A 23,423-nucleotide genomic window follows, 5' to 3' on the forward strand; every position below is an offset into this window, starting at 1 on the left:
TTAAATGCCAATTATGTAACGTCAAAGGCCATCCGCCCTATAAATATAAAGGGTCCTAGCCATTGTAATTTTTATCATCACACGATCAATAATACAACATATTTACCTTTACGGCTTCACACCATTGCCCTAGGAGTAGGAGTAATGTAGCTTCTCGACGAGTTCCTTCTAGCAAGCTGGGCTGCATCGACCTCGATCTCCAGCGAGCTGCAAGTTCCGTCACCAGGTGTTCTAGGCTTTAACCACCGGGCGCATCATCGTGGTTTCGTCTAGTTTCATCTACCAGTTATCGAGTATCTTGGATCTTTGACTTACGGCGCATAGCTTCTGTCTCGATCTACGGTATTCACTAGTTATCCCACCTAGATTAAGATTGCGTCGACTGATATTTATCTGTTCTATCGTTTTGCTGTTTACGACATAGATGATAGATCTGTTTTTAATAGCCTGTTGCATCTTAATCTTGGTTACCCCTTGAGTGCCGTCAGAATTGAGTTTCATTGTGATTAGATTCATCAGCTGGCGGGGTTTAGACTGACGTCCTGCTGAGTGTTTCTAGGCTGCAACTACCGGGCGCATCGCTGTGGTTTCGCCTAGAAATATTGGTGGTGATGTTAGTTTAGATCTCATCGGCTTGTGGCTCTGGCTATGGTAGAGCAATAACTCGACGGTGCTCTGTCTCCTATCAGCTCTCTAGCCGATGGTTATCACATCAAGGATCATATCGGTCTGATCGGCCGACTCAATTGAACTTCGAGAGAATTATCTCCACCTTGTCAGTTGAATGGTCAAACTGACTGGCACGCCTGCGCACACCACGCGCGCCAATCTACAGGACCTATACCGGAGTGAAGCAGATCTCCCAGGTCCTCATGCGCTGATGCAGGGTCCACCACCGCTAGGATACTGCGTCAACACATTTTGGCATGCCCAGTGGGACACGGTTATGAGGCTCACGTTTTTATTCATATAAAGAAGCATCTTCGGCAACTGTATTGAGTTCATCGGCCAAGTGAGTGTTCATCGGCTTGTTAGATTTAATTCAATATAATATTTCAACAAAAGCAGCCGATGTAGCGTACGGAGAAAAAGTCCATGTCAAGTGTGCGTATATATGCATGTTCGGGTGGGATCATATTCATAAATGCCAATGACGATTAGAGATGAAACTTCATGCAAAATGATTGGCTACTCTATCCGGGAAGAATAATTTTTTTTCAAGCATATATGGAGGCCGATGTTGCAATTAGGGGGCGTATTATTGCATCGGCTATCGCCTGATTGGAAAAAAAAAGAGAGACAGAAAAAAAGCGTGGCATCGGCTGATGGAAAATTGGTTCAGCCGATTGAAGAAAGAAAGAAAAAAAAAGTGGCATTGGCCGATGGAAAATTGGTATTGCCGATTGAAGAAAAAAAGTGGCATTAGCCGATGGAAAATTGGTATTGCCGATTGAAGAAAAAAAAGAGAGAAAAAAGCGTGGCATCGACCGATGGAAAATTGGTTCAGCCTATTGAAAAAAGAAAGAAAGAAAAAAAAGTGGCATCGGCTGATGAAAATTGGTATTGCCGATTAAAAAAAAAAGAAAAAAAAGGGTAGCATCGGCCCATAAAAAATTTGTTTAACGGATGCATCGGTTAATCGGCCGATCGAAGAGAAGCATAGGTGGATTGGTTTAAAAAAAAAGGTGCATAGGCCGATTGAAGGGAAGCATCGGGGGGTTAGTTAAAACAAAAAGCATCGTCCAGTTGGAATTAAAAAAAGGGGGGAGTTGAATCGGCTTCTCAAGCATCGGCTGCCTATTTAATATTCTCCCACAGCTGGTGGGAGAGATGGAAGATTTTTCAGCCGATGCAATATTTTTCAGCCGATGGAAAATAATCAGTAGGCATAGTGGCCGACGGCAATCTTTTTTAGCCAATGAGAAGCGGATCAAGAGGACATTGGCAGTGGAATCTTTTCTTTTATTCGCGGATGGATAAGAAATAAATAAAAGGAAGAGCAGCCGACGGAATTATCTTGCTGGCCATACAATAGCCGATTCCTTTCAGCCGATGGAATTAATAATGTCGGCTGGCCATATAAATAGCTAATGGAGTTTTTTATTCAGCTGATGGAGTTTGGGCTCCAATAAGCTTAGCATGTCCAAACCACGGAAGGGCAAATAGCCGATGAAATTTGTTTTCAGCCGACGGATTTGTTTTCGGCTGATGGGATTTTTGCTATATTTTAGTCCGATGGAGTTAAAATTGCATCGGCTGATTGAAATATAAACAAAAATAGTATCGGCTGCTCCTTTTTATTGGTAAAAATATCTCTTCATCTCGATTGACGCAAAGGTGGGCCAATGGCAAGTCCGATGGGGTTAAAAATGCATCGGCCAATTGGAATAATAAAAAAGAGGGGAGTTGCATCGGCTGATTGATTGCTTGGCCAATTAAAGAAATAGTATCGGCCGATTGACTGCTTGGCAAAAAGCATCGGCTGATTGCTTGGCTAATAAGAAATTGCATCAGCCGATTGGTTCAAGCAAAATTGCATCAGCTGATTGGTTCAAGAAAAATTGTATCGGCTGCTTATAGAATGTATCGGATATTAATTTCGAAGCATGAAATATTCATACTCCGAAACTGGGGGGCCTGTGTTGACAACAAAAGCTTGCTCGTTACTGCACTAAGTTTTGGTGTCAACAGACTAATATGTTTCTACTGCCGGCGAATTTATCGACTCAGAGTAGGATCAAGGCATCAAGCCGATGGGGTTCTTTATATTTCAAGAGGAGTCGATGTGGCTTCGAATATTGCAATCAGACGTCATTGGCTCTAAAGGCAAGCATCGAACTTTATAATTAGTTTCAAAACATGAAGCCTTCGTACTCCGAAATTGGGGGGCTGTGTTGACACCGAATTATTGGACTTCTATCGTTAGTTTCGGAACATGAAGCCTTCATACTCCGAAACTGGGGGGCCTGTGTTAACACCAAAATTTGGAAATATGCTCTGAAAGGAAGGAATCGGTTGATGATGCAAAAAAATGATGAAATCTCCTAACTAAGGCTATTTGCGAGCTGGTCGTAGAAATCAGGAACGTGTACATGAAGAAAGACAAAGCAAGAAAGCTAGAAGATTAAAAGAAAGAAGTCAACGCACACATGTACATGACAAGAGTTCTAACAGGTTGGTATTTAAGGGAAGCGCACGTACGGGAGCTTTTACAGAATAAAATATTCTGGAGATAGAGTTGATTAGGGATAAGCTGGATTAGAGATAGAGTTGGGTTAGTTAGAGATAGAGTTTTGATTAGAAAATATTGTGTACGTGACTTGCCGATTAAATGCCAATTATGTAACGTCAAAGGCCATCCGTCCTATAAATATAAAGGGTCCTAGCCATTGTAATTTTTATCATCACACGATCAATAATACAACATATTTACCTTTACGGCTTCACGCCATTGCCCTAGGAGTAGGAGTAATGTAGCTTCTCGACGAGTTCCTTCTAGCAAGCTGGGCTGCATCGACCTCGATCTCCAGCGAGCTGCAAGTTCCGTCACCAGGTGTTCTAGGCTTGAACCACCAGGCGCATTGCTGTCATTTCGTTTAGATTTATTCATCAGTTATCGATATTTACTAGAATTCTAGATTTTACCTGCTGTTCTAGTTTTATCACCAATTATCCAGCTTGAAATTAGAGCTTTCGGCTTACTTATATTTATCGCTTATCCGCCGCTTTTGCACAGCCGATTAGATCTGTTTCAAGTGTTGCTATCGTAGCGTTCTTTAAGTTTACTCTGGTAGTTTTCTTCACAAACGTTACCTAGTAGTCGCCTGCGTTATAGCCGATTTCCTTATTATAGCAAATCGGTCGATTTGCTGATAAGCTTCCTCGAGATCGGAACCTTAGCCGATCGCAACCTCTGGGATCTGACACGTTTCTTTCCTTCCCAATCAACAGGTCAGATTGGCTGGCACACCGCACGAACCGCACCAGGCAATTACACAGATTCTCCCGTGTCGTGTGTCCGACGCTGAGATTCAATCGACTGATCTTTAGCGCCAACACACATTTTGGAAGTAAGCACAATTTTTTTTTCTGGCTCCTCCTCAATGACAGATTAAATATAAGAAATGTACTTCGAAGAAAACATATGGCTCTACCCTCTTATTCTTGTGTCTTGTCTCAGCATAACAATGAGGAAACCTTGTTCCATCTTCTCCTACAATGCCCTTTTGCCCAAGAATATTGGATCAATATAAGCCTGTTTGCTAACTTGACAGATGAACCCTACACCATCCTCACTAGCTTTAAAACTCAATTGCAAGTTCCGTTTTTTATGAAAATCATTGTTCTCATGAGCTGGTGTATTTGGATGGCAAGAAATGACTGTATATTCAGAGGTATTACTCCATCAGTTCAAGATGCTCTGTTGCGGTTTAAGATTGTTTTTACTCAGGTTGTTTTGCGAGTAAAAGAGGCTTGGAAGCAACCAATGTTGGAATGGCTAGAGCATTCATTGTAATCTTTTTGATTTTCTTTCTTTCTTTCTTTGTTTCCTGATCTGTACCTCTCAAACTGCTGTTCTTTTCGTTATAATATATATCCAGCAAGGAACCTATCCCCTCCTGTTTCTTAAAAAAAAACATGAACAATAAACCTTCGTCTCTATGGAAGGTCAGAGTGATCGTTGGTGTGTCATGCGACGCCTTGACCTTGATGCTCAGGCTGTTCGTCGGCCTGCTTACATCAAATGAAGAGAAAAAAGACCGGAACAGCTCGATCTCGCTATTCAACAACACCATTGGCATGATGGCCATCCCAAGGCTGCCAAAGGTGTTCAACTACAAGGACCTCAGCAAAGGGACGATCGATTTTGAGCCACCGGGCCTGGGGAAAGATGGCGAGAACATGGAGGACGTCCTTGACCAGCTCAGCATCATCAGCCACCTCCGCTACTGGAATATTGTCAAGCTCGCCGGAAAGGAATTACTTTTATTATTGGTGTTTACCAGCCACGTGAAGGCTGTTAGTTCAGTCATCACTCAGCAGTATACTTCATTGCCAACCGTGGAAGAGAAGGCGTATTAGACTCGTGACCCATCGGCCTTCATATTTTCATACACAAGAAACTAACCAAGTCTGTTACGAATTATGTACACTAGTAGAGAACTCACCTTCCATGTGTCCTATTTTGTCCCGGTTTAAAGTTGGTTTGGGACAAAAGGTTCACCAACAAGGACTAAAGCTTGGTCACTGGTGGAGGGCTCACCAACCGGGACCTTTCATCCCGGTTGCAAAGGCTAGTGGAAAAAAAAGATCCTGAGAGGCCTTTTATCCTGGTTTGAAACACCAACCGGGACACCAACCGGGATAAATGGGTCGAGAGCCTTTTATCCCGGTTTGTAATACCAACTGGGATAAAAGGTGGTCTTTTACCCCGGTTGGTGTTTCAAATCAGGATAAAAGGGTCCCAACAGGGTGGCTGAAAGAGGACTAAATCCCTCGAACCCTTTTATCCCGGTTTGTAATACCAACCGGGATAAAAGGGGGTCTTTTATCCCGGTTGGTATTTCCAACCGGGATAAAAGGGTCCCCCAGAGTTAATACAAAACGATTGCATCCCCTATATAGTTAGATGTGCTGTGTAGGTGGGATGGCAAGGAAGCTACGCGCGAGGCTGGAGGCTGTGGGTTCGAATCCCACGCAGCGCGCACGCGCATATTTCGCGTGAAAAATCACGTGTGGGGGGCTCTCCCGCGATTTTTTTTTTGCAGCGCCTGGCATGGTGACCTATTTTATCCCGTTGGTATTACCAACCGGGATAAAAGGGGATCTTTAGTCCCGGTTGAGTGACCCGGGACAAAAGACCCCCCTTTTGTCCCGGTTGGTTTATCCTGGATAGATTTTCGGGAGATTTGCATCCTACCAACCGAGACTAATACCGAGTTGGTAGCTACTAACGTTCATGAAACATTGACCCTTATAACTAACATATTCTTCAAGATTTAGACAGTGTCAGGGAAAAAGATGCGTGTTTAATTGTCCCGAACAAGTGTGGTGAGAGGCTCTCCGGTTGAAAAACTCAAAAGCTTGGAGAAAAGCATGGGGGAGTAGAGGAGAGACGAATTTTAGGAGCGTAAACTCTGGAACCCCGTACATAAAGCCGTGTACATTTATCTGTACCGGCTTGAGGGAGCACGTTGAATCTGTCACTGTAGCCATCGTCAAGGGCACTATATATGGCCACGCCATCATACACATTGAATTCATCCCAACAGTGTCTACAATGCTGTTTGGAATTCCGTGGATCCCGTATGTGTTGGGGTAGATGGGAGTGGTTGTTGCCCACTTGGCAAGCAAAGTTCAAATGCCATAATCCGATCTGGAGAAATAGGAGAGATGGTGAGGTCTTGTCCCTAGTGGTGGACTCAGCATCACCTCCGATTGAGAGCAAGCTTGCTCCCTTTACCCATGAGGATCCTTTGCTTGGTAGGCAACCACGCCTGACCGTGCCACAGGGAGGGTGAGACAGCCCACATATTTTCTTTTCACAAATACAAGTCACAAACATTAATCATGCACATGTCTTTTGCATGTTTTATTCCTCACAAAATATACAGTCTCATGTAGTATTGTAGATGGGATTGATCAGGAGCCAATAGGACACTACAATAAGCAAAAGAGCGTCTCAAGAAAAAAATGTGAGGATGTGCATCAAAGTGCACATGTCGGAGACAAGATACATGAGAAGAAGTGATGATTACAGTAAGGATTACGTAATCCTCAATTCCTCATCCCCATTAGTTGACCTCATATGATTGAGCTGATGATGATACTCTTTCGATGATATGTATTTAAGTAATCTGATCATAAGACCATAAATGTCTAATTAGAATACCACAAGAGCCATGTTTGCTTCTAAACTCTGTTGAAAACTGATAGCAGAAAATAGAATCCATTAATTTGCAACCACAACACAGAATTACACTATAAATCAACTTACAATGAAGTAAATAATACAATGCACACAAAGAAAATAGAGAACAATTGGGTTGCTAAATAATAACCACAAATCGAGCCTTAATTAGAACTGAGCTTGCATTAAGTCCACTGTTGCTTTGTTGACCTGAAAGGCCTTGGCGAGTATATTGTCCGCAATGGATGGCTTCGATCCAAACACTGTGTTGGCAATAGTGATCACTCCAGGGTTCTGGCTGCTTAATCCTGCAAGAGCTACAGCATTGTTTGTACCATTGTTGAACTGGAAGTGGATAAGTCCCTTAGGGAATACAAACACGTCTCCCTTGTTCAGAGCCTTGGTGATCAGCGCGTTGTTTGGATTCGAGGTAACAAAGCCAACAAAGAGCGAGCCCTCCAACACTGTCAGTATCTCTGTGGCACGAGGGTGAGTATGAGGTGGGTTCATGCCATTGGGAGCATAGTCGATGCGAACCATGGAGATCCCCATCGTGTTCAACCCGGGGATCTGTGCGACATTGACTGCTGTCACAGCTGAGCCCTGCTTGCTGCTGATGTTTCCAACCTTGTCAAGGCCGGAGAAGTAGAAATCTTCTGCTGTGACGTCCTTTCCGTCTTTGCAAGCAAATCCATTGACTTGCACTACATGGATATATTCATATGTGCGTGTAAGATAAACTCATACGGCATAACAAATGTAAGAAGTAAAGAAGTACAAGTTTCAATGTACCAAGAGATGTTTTGTCGGCAACGCAGAAGTCTTGGAGAAGGCTCGGATCTGAGGCGATGGCACAGGAGCAGGCCATAGCCAACAAAGCAAGGAACAACAAATGACTCGCCATCTGTGCCTATCTTTCTTCTTAATTATCCAAACTAAGTTCGCTTGTACTACTAAAGATAAAAGGAGTGTGAGAAGAACTGTGTGGTATCTAAGCATGGAGGAGGCTGCATTTATAATGGGCAATCACGCATGATTTGTTTCCCAGGGGAAACATGGAGTAGTTTATTATATGAACGATGATTGCTTCATCTTGGTAGGAACGAGTCTTCCGATTGGCATTTGGCAGCATTCCGTGTGCGATTTAGATGCATTGGCAGCACCAATGTATGTATGTACAGGCCACGACGGCAATAATTCTATGATATCTTGCGATTGAACAAGTCAGCACATCACATACTTGTCGTCAAAGATATAATCATGTAACAAATGGAGAACAGTTTCATTCAAGTGCATGACTCAATGATAACTAGATAAAATATATATATTGCAGTCCGTCATTTGTCTCCAGGTGGGAGCCTCCTATTGATAGACACCTTTACCTGAGTAATTTATGACAAACTAATAAAAACACAGTCCACAAACCAAATTAGCTTTCCTGAGCTACGCGGCTGTAGTTTAATCTCTACTTCTTACTAGATATTAGGTGTTTCATTGCAAAGGATTCAATATTATTTCCTTTTCTGGGTGCAAATTGCATTTGTTCATTGTTCAAAATTTACTCTTGCAAAAGTTACATTTTTGCAAAATCGAGCTATGGTTAACATTTTCATTATTCATATGGAGCCAATAGTCAAATTTACTTTGTTTTGCCAATACAACAAAAAACCATTGGCGATGTTTATGTGTTAGGTAGATGGGCAATAACCAAATTAGACTCAGGTTGGGCTTGAATATCACGGAATCAAAAACATGTTTTTTATGTGTATCAAGCTTGCTTTGTCATACGACAAATACAAATACTAAAAGGAATGTTTTTAGGGCCAATCGCAAGTTCTTTATTATCTTGAACAAGAATAAACTCGCAAACTGAGTGTAGCTCCTCGTGGTGGAACCAGTTCGAGACCTCAACTCAACACTAGTGCTACCTGACCAATAGAGTTTGAGTTCTCAACTCAACACTAGTGCTAGCATTTTCTAAATTTATTTTAGGATTTAACTGGTGCTATTCTTTTAGTGGTAGGCGACGTGCTCCTCGACAGCAAGACGCCAGTGATAACTTTGTCAATCTTGAGGATTTTTGCAAGCTCAGTGTTTTGGAGGTGCCCATAGGGGCGAATGTACGTGCGTGTATGTGAACATCTGCGTTGTACTATATGATTCAAAAAAAAAATTACTATCCCTACCCTTGATAGGCGGCAGAGCCAACTGGCCACTCTTGAATAGCTATGGCAGCAGCCCTTGCTTTGAAATCAAGTTCAAATCCCACTCAAACACTATAAGAAATCTGCTAACCTATAACGAACCAAAAGGTATTATAAACATGTTTTTTGCGTCATAAACCATGATTTATGACGTGGGAGTGAGGAAAACCCTTCGTCATTAGTCGAGCGTCATAAACCGCAACTAGTGACGTTCCTTATTTCGGTGCATCAGTAAGATAATGACAAACGAAAATTCATCCCACATGTCGTCATAAAACTGTTTTGGAGGTTACGCCACGTTGAACAAGAATCCAACATGGCAGGGGTGTTATGACGATTTCAGATCGTCACAAATTGAAGCCTGGTCCATGTAAGAGCCTTTATTAGCCCAATTTTGTTGGGTCATTTTTAGCCCATTTTAGGTTTCCGTGCTACTTTTTTAGCCAAAAAATGTTTGTTGCAACACCATATTGGACCTTTTTTAGAGCCCTAGCCCATCTAATGAAGAGCTATTATTGCATTTCGTAGTACCATATTGGACCATTTTTTCTGGGTCCTAGCCCATTATTGCATTTCATAGTGCCATATATTCAATTTTGACGGGCTGATCACCATCACAATCACATACTTAAAAACAGCTCATTTTCAACTTCTATATTGTTCACCAACAACAATAATTCAACGTACAACAAGTTAAGAATCAACAATGCAACATATAACAAAAGTTCATCAGCAACAAACAACAAGTTCACCAGCAACACACTTCAGTTGAGGGAAGGATTCACCTTGCTCTGACTGGTGCTGAAGTTTATCAGGCTAGAAATCAGAAAATGCAACTGCTTTATGGTGTTCCTCAAAGCTTTGAGCTCTTATGTCTGAGACTTCAATGTTGTTTCTTGTGTTTCAACCCTCAATCTCAGTGCACCCATCTCAGACTCTTGTTCAGCAATCTTTTGTCGAAGTTGTGGCCCCCCTTGTTTCTCACTCTCAAGATCAACTTGTATTTCTTTTACATGTAGCGCAGTACCAACCCTTAGTCATTTTCTTTGAGGGTGGGTGATTGCCAGCGAACTCCCAAAATGTCCTAGATTGGACAACTTCAGCTACTGCTTTAGCAGCAGTCTTTGGTTGGTCGTCTCCAAGTTGGGCGACAATTTGTTCCATCCAAGCCTAATAAAAGATAGAAAATGAAAAATTTCACAAAAGTACTCTCAAATGTTTCTAGTGTTGTTGTTGCAAAAAAGAATGCAAAGTAAATAAGTACTTACAATGGCTGCCTGTACTGGAGCGGTGTAGCCATTTTTGCTGCAATGGAAGTTCTTGAAAACATCTATTGGAGTTGGGTCTCTTTCAGCATGCTTCGCCCACTAATATGATGTGAAAATAGACATAAAATGTTAGCTTGAAACAAGGAGCATGAGCAGGTTCATCAAATAAAGTACACAGCAAAAATAAGACTTGTTTAGTTGCTTACAACAACATGAGCCTGTGCAATGTAGCTTCTAGATCCTATGTGCTGAGGAAACCTGACCGTCCCACGATTACTGGTGTTTATAGTACACCTCTCCTTTACAATAATGAACACTCATGTAAGATACATGAATAAAAGAAACAGATCAGTACATGCAAATGTGCTAGTGGCAGGTTGAAGTTCTATCATACCTTGTGAGGTTCGCTAGACCATATCATACAGTGTGGTCACAAGAGATTTGGCTAGGACTTCATTTGCGGGAAGATCATTGAAGTACTTTTTCTTAAGCCGGTACCTCCCCTGTCTCTGTTGCAACTTGAGCATGTTAGTGCATGCCTCTATGATAGGTTGACTAGTGGTGTCAATGTCAAATAGTCCCTATATTAAGCACAGCACAAGAGTAGTCAAAAAAATGGATGAAAAGAACTATGGTAGTAGATGAGTCAGTATATACACACCGCCAGTTTGCCAATGTAGTTCTTGAGATATTTTTCATTGTCAGTCTTGCAGTCCTTCCAGCGAGTAAGGATCGGTATATGCCGAAGCAGTATGATCCCACCTTCTGATGCAAACTTTGCAGCTCGCATTGGTACCTCTGGTCATTTGAGCCCTTCTCGAACATGGATCGGAAGCTTGGTGTGTAACCCTCTACTTATCCTGTCTAGATCTCTGCCCAAACTTCTTCAATTCCGTGGCACTTGTGCTCTTCTGGAAGGGCATGCATCACCTAACAATTTTGTTACGGTTATACTGGTGGTGTGTGTTAATAATGATTTGGTTGCTATTTGTGACATTCCAATATTTTGGATTTGGGAAAAAGAGATCAAATGATTTGCCTTCACCAGTCGTCATGTCGATGATGTATTCAATGTGGGTGGTTGTTGCTTGGCCTTCGGTTGGCAATTCTTGTGAATCAGGAGTCATCCCATCCGAAACTCCCGCCTGAGCTAATACCAATGCTTTTGCATTGGTCCTAGTCACTGTAGGAGGCATACTGTTAGAGGCATCAGGTGCCCGAATTATCTTGGACAACCCTCTTCCCCCACTGATAGGTATGCTATTACTGATCTGATTGGACAAATTGCATAAACAAAAATAATGAGAAGCAATCTTACATAACTAATACAAGAAATTTGGTAGGCAATAACAAATGATAGCTTGTGTTGGCCTGTCTCTTGGTCAGATTCAGGCCGTTCCTGAGACGAGTCATACTCTGGATTTGGATCTTCACTTCTTCTTTCATTGGTATCCTTTCTTTTACCTAACTAGCCAGGAAAAGAATGCGTGTGAGTTTGCCAACGCTAAGGGAAGACAATATGCTATGGTTCCTTAAGATACGTGTAGCCCTCGCCTCCTCGTATGGATGGAGCTCTGGTTCTTTATGTTAGGAAAAGAAAGAAACTTGTGTAAAATTTTCCAACAACTGTAAATGAAACAAACTACCCTACAAGAAACAAACTGCTGTAAATATCTAAAGGCGGAACGCACCAAAACAAGATCCAACATAGGATATTCCGAGCCAAAACAAAATCCAGAAAAGGATGTTCCTACCCAACATTATACGAGCCGGAAGGGCAAACTACTGTAAAAGAAAGAAATTAATGTAAAATCATAACGATACTACCCCCCAAAACAAGATCCAAGATAGGATGTTCCTACCCAACCTTGTACTAGCCTAAAGGACAAACTACTAAAAGAAACAAACTAGTGTTTACATGGGAACTGTTAGATCTGCAAACAAACAACAAAGTAAAAGTAGTAACAAAACCAAATAAGGAAACTCTTTAATCGCATCACCGGGGATGCTTAACTCGGGAGGAAAACATTGTACCTAGTTGTTGACATTTCCTTTGTAAGACCTTCTCGTCTGGTGCCATTGCGTCATCGCTGGTCCTACGGAGGGAGATGGGAAATGGGTGGTAGCTATAAGGGGAAGATTGTGGCTAGCGGTGAGAAGCTGAAGATTTCGGATGGCGGTGAGGAGGAGGTGAAGATTTGGGACGGGGGCAAGGAGGAGGTGAAGATTTGGGATGGGGGCGAGGAGGTGAAGGGGAACTGATGGCAGAAAGTTTTTGGATGCAGAAGATTTGGGCAAAGGGAGGGAAGGGACGAGTGGAGGGAAGGGACGAGTGTTGACGGTCGTTAAGTACCAAATATGACCGTCCATATACTCAAGAATAAAGGAGGATTGGCATTTGTTACATGCATATTTGGTTTCGAATAATATAGTTCTACTTGTCCTTGGAGAATATTTCGAATAATATAGTTCCACTTGTCCTTGGAGAATATTTGGTTGCAGGTGAATTAGCACAAAAGGATGGAGAAAGCACCCTCTATGGATCCAAGAAACATGCTTCTGACCAATGGGAGGTTGCCACATGTGCATCCCATGGATTGAAGGACCCACAAACTACCACAACCGCCTCAATCCACTGAATAACACACACAACCGCCATTGGGACCCACCAGGCAGTTAGCCGGAGAAAGGCGGTTTCGAGGTGGGCCCACAAGGGGTTGGCCGAACTAGGTGTTTGGCCGAACCGCCCTTGTCCCCCCTCGTCTCCAGCTGCCACATGGCGACAGTTTAGTCAGTTAAGGGATATTCCTCGAAGATTCCCCCACAGAACCGCCTCTTGGAGCCTATAAATATGAGGGTGGGGGCTGCATTCTTGGACACACACACACACCGCAAGTTGAATCACTCTCTCCCTCTAAGTTTTCAAGTTAGTGGAGTTAGGCTAGAGTAGCTCTACTTCAGGTTCCAAGTCTCCTTGGAGTCTATGGTATGGATCTTGTGTCTTTTATTCCTAGATTGACTTTATTCTATTCAAAGTATACACCTTCCTTATATAGTGTTGTGCTTAGTTCTTATATACACGAGTAGGTTGTATACCCTTGCTATAGTGATATGCTACGCTTATACGCTCATATGCTAGTCATATACCCTTGCTATCGTAGTATAGGCTTATATACTCTCATGTGTGCTTATATACCTTGCTACATGTTATACCTTGTGTGCATACATATCATGTATAGGCTAGTTGATCTATGCTATGGCATGAGTTTAGTGGCCATTTCCATGGTGGCTTCAGCCATTGACACCATAGCTAGGATGGTCGGAATGTTGTTAACAATGCAAGCATGGTGCTTGGATTACTTAGCTTATTTGGATATGAGTTTGCCTCGTGGATTCCTAGGGGTAGGTGGTAGGTGGTGACAGCCTTGTCCGTCCTTTGTAATCCCCCATGTTCGGGTATGCTGTAGGAGTTCGTAAATTAGCAGTAACTACGCCGACAGATTGGTAGGGTACTGTCTCCCCGTGTGTGCCTAGGTGCATAGGCCTTATCCCTATACAATGTGTATGTATGTTATGCTTGTATGATCTGTGTTGTATATAGGAAGTACATATGAACCTAGAGCTGACTCTTAGTCCTTCTCCCTAGCTTAGTTTTCTTGAGATAATTCTTTTGTGTGTGTCTCACTACTCTATCTATCATTATCTTACCCCTGCCTTGAGTATTGTCTATCCAATTTATGATATACTCATATGCATAGTAAACTCTTTTGACCTACCCGCCTTCGTTTGGGAAATATGATACCCTTGGAAATACTCTTGGGTGAAATGCTACAACGGTATATCCGTGTGCTTGTGGATTTTATTCGTGATCGATAAATATACAAACAAGCATTTCTGGTGCCATTGCTGGGGAAGGCACTGGTTAAAAGTTTTTACTTTGTATATGTTTATATTCATAGTTGGTAGATCGTTATCCAAGTAGGCTAACCTTGATATGTCTTCTCTATCTCTGATGTGAAGACAGGTAGTGTATGACTGGATTCAACTTGCCGATAAATTTCACTGAGAATCTGGAGTCACTTGTGAGAAGGGTATGATCTCGTGTTGTTCCTCCTCAGATTACTCTCTCGGCAGTCGACCCAGCTTCCTTTGCAACATCTACGTCAAACACAATGACCCAAAAGACTCTTCGCGAGTACTCCGCTCCCTCAGCCTCTCAGGTGCTGAAAGGCCCTAAAGTGGACACAGGGAACGCGACCTTTGAGATCAAGACATGTCTCATTACCGTTGTGCAGGCTAGCCCATTCTGTGGTAAAGCTAACGAGGACGCGAACGCCCATCTGCAGCAGTTCTTGGAGCTCTGCAAACACCTTCACCATTAGAGGGGTGAGTGAAGATGCTATTTGTCTCCAACTGTTCCCATTCTCTCTCCTTGGGAGAGCGAAGAAATGGTTCTACGCGAGCCGTACGGAGGTGAATATATGGGCTAAATGCTCTGCGGCATTCCTCACAAAGTTCTTTCTGTTCAGCAAAACCAACACCCTTCGTGGAAGGATTTCTAGTTTCGAGCAAGCAGCTACTGAGTCAATTCCTGAGGTGTGGGAAAGGCTTTAGGAGTCCATCCTGGCCTATCCTCACCACGAGATGGATAATTGGGTCATTCTGCAGAATTTCTACAACAGGTTGATTCCGACATCCCGAGGCCATGTTGATGTTGCTGCTGGAGGCTTCTCGCTTACCATTAATGCTGCTACAATATTGATCGATAAGATGGTCTCTAATCAAGGGTGGAGCGATGAACGACTCCAACCCCGATGGAGAGGTATGCATACCTTCAAGGAAACGGACATGCTTACCGCTAAGATGGACCTCCTTATGAAGAGATTGGATGACTACACCAAAGAGAACGCTGCCATGTCCAACACTATCAAAGCTATGGATTCTCACATGACATGTGAGGTTTGTGGAAGCACTGGACACTTGGGGAATAATTGCCCCGAGACTTATGAGGATGTGTTATACATGAACAGCAACAACAACGGATATCGTCCACAAGGAGGCCAAGGGTGGAATCAGCAATGCCCTTACCAAGGAGGTAACAATGGTAATTCTTTCAATCCTAACCAACCCTCTATCAGAGATCTCGTTTTCAAGCAAGCTAAGATCAATGAATGTTTTACTAAAAAGTTAGCTGCTGTTGACACCGAATTATCGGACTTCTATAGTTAGTTTCGGAACATGAAGCCTTCATACTCCGAAACTGGGGGGGCTTGTGTTAACACCAAAATTTGGAAATATGCTCTGAAAGGAAGGAATCGGCTGATGATGCAAAAGTTCCAACAGTTTGGCATCCAAGGGAAGCCCATGTGCGGGAGGTTGCTTTATAGAATAAAATATTCTGGAGATAGAGTTGGTTAGGGATAAGCTTGATTAGAGATAGAGTTGGTTTAGTTAGAGATAGAGTTTTGATTAGAAAAGATTGTGTACATAACTTACCTTGTACGTGGTTAGATGCCAATTATGTAACGTCAAAGGCCATCCGCCCTATAAATATAAAGGGTCCTGGCCATTGTAATTATCATCACACAATCAATAATACAACATATTACCTTTACCTTTCGGCTTCACGCCATTGCCCTAGGAGTAGGAGTAATGTAGCTTCTCGACGAGTTCCTTCTAGCAAGCTAGGCTGCATCGACCTCGATCTCCGGTGAGCTGCAAGTTCCGTCACCAGGTATTCTAGGCTTTAACCACTGGGAGCATCGCTGTGGTTTCGTCTAGTTTCAACTGCTAGTTATCGAGTATCTTGGATCTTTGACTTACGAGCGCATCGCTTCTGTCTTGATCTACGGTATTCACCAGTTATCCCGCCTTGATTAACTCTGTATTGGATGATATTTATGTGTTCTATCGTCTTGCCGTTCAATTTGCTTTAATTAGCTTTAGATCGGTTCATCATAGACAACAGATCTCTTAATAGCCTATTGCATTTTAATCTTGGTTACCCCTTCAAGTGTTGTTGGGAGTAAGTTCCGTTGTGATTGGATTCATCGGCTGGCGGGGTTCAGATTAACGTCCCGCTAAATATTTCTAGACTGCAACTACCGGACGCATCGCTATGGTTTCACCTAAAAATATTGGTGGGGACGTTAGTTTAGATCTCATTGGCTTGTGGCTTTAGCTATGGTGGAGCAACAACTCAACAACATCCTATTTTCTATCGGCCGTCTGGCTGATGGTTATTATAAATTATATTAAACCGGCTGGATGGTCGATGAATCACTCACATTCATCAAATACTGGAATTGGCTTCACAACCAATATATTTGTCATGATTTATTTTGTTGCACCATTATCACTATTGTGCCAGGATTATATCGGCCTGATCGGCCGGTTGCCTCGGACTTCACAACGACTATTATCTCCTTGTCAGTAGAATGGTCAAACTGACTGGCACGCCCGCGCACACCACGCGCGGCGATTTGGATTCTGCACTGGAGTTAAGCAGATCTCCCATGTCCTCATGTGCTGATGTAGGCTCCACCACTGCCAGGATTTTGCGTCAACACATTTTGGCACGCCCAGTGGGACCAATCAAACTATAATATTAATGTTGGAAGCCGATAAGATATGTCTATCGGCTACATGCTATTCAGGTGGATTTAGTGCCAAGCTAATTATGGAGGCGTAATGATGGGAAAGGAAATTCATTGCAAGCAAACGTATTCATTTCAGATTACAAGGGACTAACAGCTATTAAAATATTCAGGATGCTTGCATGCAAAATACGTGGCCGGGTTGACATCGGCTAGAGTTGTTTTCCTCCCTAGTAGTGAAATCTCTTACGTCAAAAGAAAAAGAGGCCTGATAGAAAAGAAGCTGCTTGGAGGGGAATCTTAGGCCTGCAAGAAATAAATAAGTTAATCAAAATTCATTTGGAAAGAGGAAAGTGGGACCAGTTATCTCTTTGATGCTTCGTCGGCTGTTTCTTTTCTATGGTAGGATGGGCAGCCGATAGAGGATATACAAGCTGGAGGACCATACTGCACGCTCCCTATCGGCTGATGCGTCATGCTTGGCATCAACGACGCGCCGATCATCCTGCTCGCGTTCCTATCGCCGCGGCCGCAGCGCGCCTGGCCTACTTCAAGCAGCCAGCATACAAGGACGGTGGGATACGATTATAAGACTCACATGTTTATTCAGATAAAAGAGTATATTCGGCAGCTGTATCGAGTTCATCGGCCGATTGAAGAGAAGCATCGGCGGATTGGTTAAAAAAAATATACAACAGCCGATTGTAGAGAAAGGCATCGGCCGATTAGCATCAGTCAGTTGGAATTAGAAAAAAAACAGAGAGAGGCATCGGCCGATTAGCATCAGCCCGTTGGAATTAAAAGGAAAAAAACAGAGAGAGGCATCGGCCGATTAGCGTCAACCTGTTGGAATTAAAAGAAAAAAAACAGAGTGAGGCATTGGCCGATTAGCGTCAGCTTGTTGGAATTAAAAGAAAAAATAGAGAGGCATCGGGCCGATTAGCGTCAGCCTGTTGGAATTAAGAGAAAAAACAGAGAGAGGCATCGGCTGATTAGCGTCAGCCTGTTGGAATTAAAAGAAAAAAAAACAGAGAGGCATCGGCCGATTAGCATCGGCCAGATTGGAAATAAAAAAAAAGAAGGGAGCAGCCAGCCGATGGAAGTTCCGGCCGATTGGCAAATGAATAAATGAAAGAAGAAAAAAAAAAAGAAGGAAGAGCAGCTGAAGGGCATCTCAGCCGACAGGCAGGAAATAGATAAAAGTAGACAAGGAAGAGTGGCCGATGTCGGTGATCTGCTGCTTGGTTCAAAAAAAAATCGACTGCTTGTTCAAGCGAAATAGTATCAACGGCTTGGTTCAAAATAATATTGGCCAACTATATACATATCGGCCTCCGAGCCAATGGCCAATAAAAAAAATAGTATCGGCCAATTGACTGCTTGGCAAATAAAGAAAATTGTATTTGCTGATTGGTTTAAGAAAAATAGTATCGGCTGCAAATAGAATGTATCGGATATTAATTTCGAAGCATGAAATATTCATACTCCGAAACTGGGGGGCCTGTGTTGACAACAAAAGCTTGCTGGTTACTGTACCAAGTTTTGGTGTCAACAGACTAATCTGTTTCGACTGCCGGCGAATTTCTGCTGCCAACAAGAAAAAACCTTGGATAGCCTCAACATAAAACTTGATAGTCTTTCTTCTACTTTCAAGAACCAGTTGAGTTTCAATAAAATACTAGAAACTCAGTTAGCCCATCTGGCCATTGCTATTCCTTCAGCTAAGATCGGGAAAATCCCAAGGCAACCTGAGTCTTCTCAAGAAAATGTTAGTGCAGTGACCGCCAGATGGGGTAAGCCATCTCAGAGTCCATTTGTTGCTAACCATGCAAGAAAAGCTCATACACCAAGGAAGGAATCAAGGGATGAACTAGTAGCAGCAAGCAAGGAAGATCTAGGATACTCGGTGATCAGCTGCTAGATATACGATTACTACATCAAGCAGGCCCTTTGTGACCTTGGAGCAAGCATCAACATTTTGCCCAAGGTGATATTTGAGAGGTTGAACTATCCTACTCTTTCCCCTACCTTGATGAGGTTGCTGCTAGCTGATTCGATGATCAAATACCCCAAGGGTATAGTGGAGAATCTTGTGGTGGAAGTCTGGGATTCCTACATCCTTACAGATTTCATGGTCCTCGATATGGAAGGTGATTTGGGAATGCCGCTCATTCTCAGGTGACCATTCCTGAATGACGCCAAGGCAAGGATCGATGTTGGAGCTGGAGAAATCCACTTCCGTATTGGGAGGAAGAACATGATGTTCAAATTTCAACAAAGGGAGGAGCAATGCAACCTGATCCATCAAGATGATGAGTGGCACGGGGAGTGGATGGAGCCACGGCCCCAATCCAAGAAGCCACCGACCATACTGACAAAACCTAAGAAGACCAAAAAGGTGTGGCGGAAGGTGGAATCAGCATCTTCATCCACTTCTCCAGGACGGGACGCCGAGTGGTAATCACAACGGAGAATAGTCCCGCTCGGTCTCAAAATGATGAGCCCTTCACTCAAAGGTAAAATCGGCAGTTATTTCATACTTCCCTTTCAAAATTTTGATTTACCCATCATTTAATTTTTTCAAATGCATATTTGATGTTTTTCCAACCCACATTTGCATGTTGGAATTTTTCTAGCTATTTTTCCCTTTCCATAGAAAAATTCTAAAAATGATTCTGAGCTAAAATCTCTTTGAAAAACCTTTTGGGTATTTATTGAGCAAACTTTAGCCGAGGCACCCAGGCATGACATCATGTAGCCATTGGGGAGCTACTAGCCAAACTTGGCAGCAAGTGGGTGTCAGTGTTTTATACCCGGCAACCTACGATGTTTTATACACGTTCGGGCCGCCAAAGTAGCGTAATACCCTACATCCTGTTTGGGGTATTGTATATTGCACCCTGCGCTTGGGTGTCATTTGGTGTTCAGGATTTGGTCCTCTGTTGTGGTTCTATGAGGTCTTGGCCTACCGATCTAGGGACCCTTGCCTTGCTTTATATACTACAGGGGGCGGGATTACTAGTTTGTTACAAGGTAGGAGTCCTAGTAGGATTACATGGTAGGAGTCCTAGTAGGATTACAGGGGAATCCTATTAGAAGTCTGTCTTCTTCCTTCCTTGCGGGTACTGGGGATATATCCCCGACAAGCCCCCGAGTGCTTCATAGTTGAATCTAACAGTATTCGAGTACTTTTCAGATCCTCGCTGAGTACTTTGTATGGCTGAAGCTTCAAAGTTCTTCAAAGGTGCCATGAGGCTATGGTGTGCTCAAGCCCTTGATCGTCTTGATTTTGTAATCTTCATCTTCGGAATGTGATATGGAGGGCGGCCAAAGTTACACTCCATATGGAGTAGCCCCCGAGCCTTAGGTTGAATCGAAGAATGAGGCTGCGGGTCAATAAAATTTTAAATCCTCTTTCTTTGTCTTGAAAAAATCAACTGTTGGGTGTATCTTATCAGCCCCCGAGCCTTGGAATAATTAAATAATCAATCCAAGGGTCTTAGCGAGCTTGGTCTTCACGCAAGTCAACATCGGAGTAGTTTTGTGGCATCCAGCCCCGAGCTTATGAGTCAAGTGAGCTGTAGGAGCCACGTCGAGTAGTTATTTGGAGCTTAGCCCCCGAGCTTGAGAGCTAGCAGAGCTACTGAAGGTATTCCAAGTAGTAATTAGCACTTAGCACCGCGAGTTTGGGAACTAGCTGAGCTACTGGAGGTACGCTGAGCATCCTAGAGAGTCATCGCCGAAGCTTGACCTAAAAAGAAAAGATGCATACATTATGTAACATATTTTTAGAATTTAGAAATATTTAAATTTATTCAGTGATGAATATAATGTAAATGTTGTGTGTCATGCCCATGTTTCAGCCATATTTCTCCCGAGTAGTTAACCTATTATGTCTCAGTCCCTGTTTAGCCATTGCCACTGCGTGTGAGATTTTTGTCTCATGTACGCGTACTGGCACTACTGCTATCAAGATCTTTATCACGCGTCCTAGCATTTAGAGATGATAGAAGATCCGAGCCTTTCACGAATTAAGGCGTGTTCTGCTTGAGGAGATTAGTGACCGCTAATAGAAGACATTTAAAATAAGTAGTCAGCATTGCGATAAAAAGATAGCGTGATTGCATGTAAAGTAGTCTTTGAGGCTTGTCTGCCCTTATAGCGAGCAGAGCGGGTGTTGACGCGCATAGGATTTGTGCCTCCTTAGGGTGTTGCCGCTGCGAGCCTCTAGCACTTCGTGTTCCAAACTTCACGGCAGAGGATCCTAATTCGGTGTACCAAGCCTGTGGCTATGCCTCTGGAACTCAGTACACAAAACCCGTGGCTATAGCCTCCGTAATTCGGTGTACCAAGCCCATAGCTGTCGGTCAACATACCCCAAGAGTAGTCGATGAAGTGTAGCTCTGAAGGGTAATTCCTGTCGAAAGGTGTACACAAAAAAGTACTCGGCACATTGCCCTGCATGCGGGAAACAAGTCGAAAAATTATATAAAATAATTAAAGAAGTGACTTAGTTGGATTCGTGGACAATTATCAACGAAGCCGTGTCGATTGTTGATGAAGCCAACTAGCCAGAGTCAATTCCGACTAGTTGTTGATCACATGGAACCTGCCCTTGACTAGTTTTCTAGTCGTGATGAGTAGTTGAAGTAGACTGTCCTCGATTAGTTTTCTAGTCAAGACGAGTAGTCAAAGTAGTTGTTGGTGACTTGATGCGGCCGAAAGTTGGGATATGAGTGATCATGTACATCTTCTACGTACATTAGGCTATGATTTTGAGTTCTTGTGGTAGCCTTCCATGTGCGTGTAGCACAAATCCCTCCAAATTGCTTTTGACAGAAAGTAGTCGGAGCTGATTATTTGCCTCAATCCTCTTGTGATTGTAACAGATCTTTGTCATCTTGGGAATTATGGTGTGGGTCCCTCGGTCTGCCTGATCTCCCAACTCAAATCGGGTTTGCCTCTACATTGGTCTACGAGCCGCATGCAGCGACCTGCTGTGGAAACTGACTCGGTCTTAGATTGGAACATGGAGTGATTCTATCTTGGCGTAGATTTGTCTGCTCGGAACTCCGACTCGGCAACTTGCTTCTTGTCGAGTAGATTAATCCTGATGATGAGATCCTTCAAGCTCGCCCGATGATCTCAACAATCACCCCTACCTAGCGTGCCAGATGTTGGTGTTTTATACCCGGTAACCTACCGAGGGGTATTCCGAGGTAGTAGATTGGTTGCTGGGGGATTGCCGGACCTAGAAGTCGGAGATAAAAGCGAGGACACAAGACACAGATTTATATAGGTTCGGCTGCAAGAGTAGCGTAATACCCTACATCCTGTTTGGGGTGTTGTATATTGCGCCTTGCGCTTGGGTGTAGTTTGGTGTTGAGGATTTGGTCCTATGTTGTGGTTCTATGAGGTCTTCGCCTTGCAATCTAGAGACCCCTGCCCTCCTTTATATACTACAGGGGGCGGGATTACTAGTCGGTTACAAGGTTGGAGTCCTAGCAGGATTACAGGGGAATCTTAGTAGGAGTTCGTCTTCTTCCTTCCTTGCGGGTACTAGGGATCTATCCCCGACAGTGGGCCTAACCAGGGGTCGGCCGAACCCATGGTTCGTCCAAACCAGCCTAACGATCGCTGGGGCCCACCTGCCACCAATGGCTAGTAGGCATTGATCCTCGGCGAATCCCGACTGTTTGGCCATGTTGCTCTATAAATAGGAGGCCAATGGGGAGTGATATTCATCCATTACTCACATTTAATTCACTAACTCCCTCTCTACTCTTTTCTCTAGGGTTTCCTTGGAAGTTTTTTCTAAAAATTTGAGTGCAAGCAATCTCTCTCTCATGATTTCTTTGCTGCTAGATTGGATAAGCATTGGAGGAGCAACGTTTGGGTAAGAATTTCATTCAATTAGGCTAACCCATTCCAATATGCTCTTGTGTTTCCTTTGTCTTCAGTGGCAAGCATGAAGCAGGTTGTCGGTGCATTCAGGAGGATGACGGATTCAAGCTTGTCCCGTTGGTAGGTTAGCACGAGCTTTCCTCACTCTTCTGAACCGACACCGAGCCCGACCTTGATGGACTATGAAGAAGAGCCAGAAGAGCAAGCTGAACTACAAGTCGAAGCTATGGAGGTGGACGCAAGTGATGCCCCTACCTCGACTTGCATGGAGACCGAGAGAAGCAAGCCTATGCCATCCTCAAGGACTAGGCCATCAGTCACACCAAGGCCTATGACCCATATCGACTTCTCTTCTGTTTGGTCTACTATTGGGTGGGACGAGTTTTTGCTGGTTGAGGAACTTGGTTCTCAGCCTCTCACTATCCAGTTTCTTTGCACTCTTCGAGAGGTGACGAATGGTGTTTCTTTCTGACTCTTTAGAATAGAATACCATTTTACTTGGAAAGAATTTATCCATCACATTGGTTTTAGTCCTTGTTGT

The 23,423-nt window shown here is 43.3% G+C and overlaps 1 protein-coding gene across 1 annotated transcript; it reads right to left on the minus strand.

The window, feature by feature from the left end:
- Window positions 1–6,933: 6,933 nt before the first annotated feature.
- On the minus strand, window positions 6,934–7,918 carry LOC117866627 (putative germin-like protein 2-2). Its single transcript, XM_034750900.2, has 2 exons — window positions 7,703–7,918; window positions 6,934–7,614 (listed from the first exon to the last, which is right to left on the minus strand). Exons 1-2 carry the CDS (start codon window positions 7,812–7,814, stop codon window positions 7,079–7,081), a joined length of 648 nt encoding a protein of 215 aa, XP_034606791.1. The 5' UTR covers window positions 7,815–7,918; the 3' UTR covers window positions 6,934–7,078.
- Between the last annotated feature and the right edge of the window lie 15,505 nt (window positions 7,919–23,423).

This window comes from Setaria viridis, chromosome 1 (genome assembly GCF_005286985.2).
Source record: "Setaria viridis chromosome 1, Setaria_viridis_v4.0, whole genome shotgun sequence".
Classification (NCBI taxonomy): domain Eukaryota; kingdom Viridiplantae; phylum Streptophyta; class Magnoliopsida; order Poales; family Poaceae; genus Setaria; species Setaria viridis.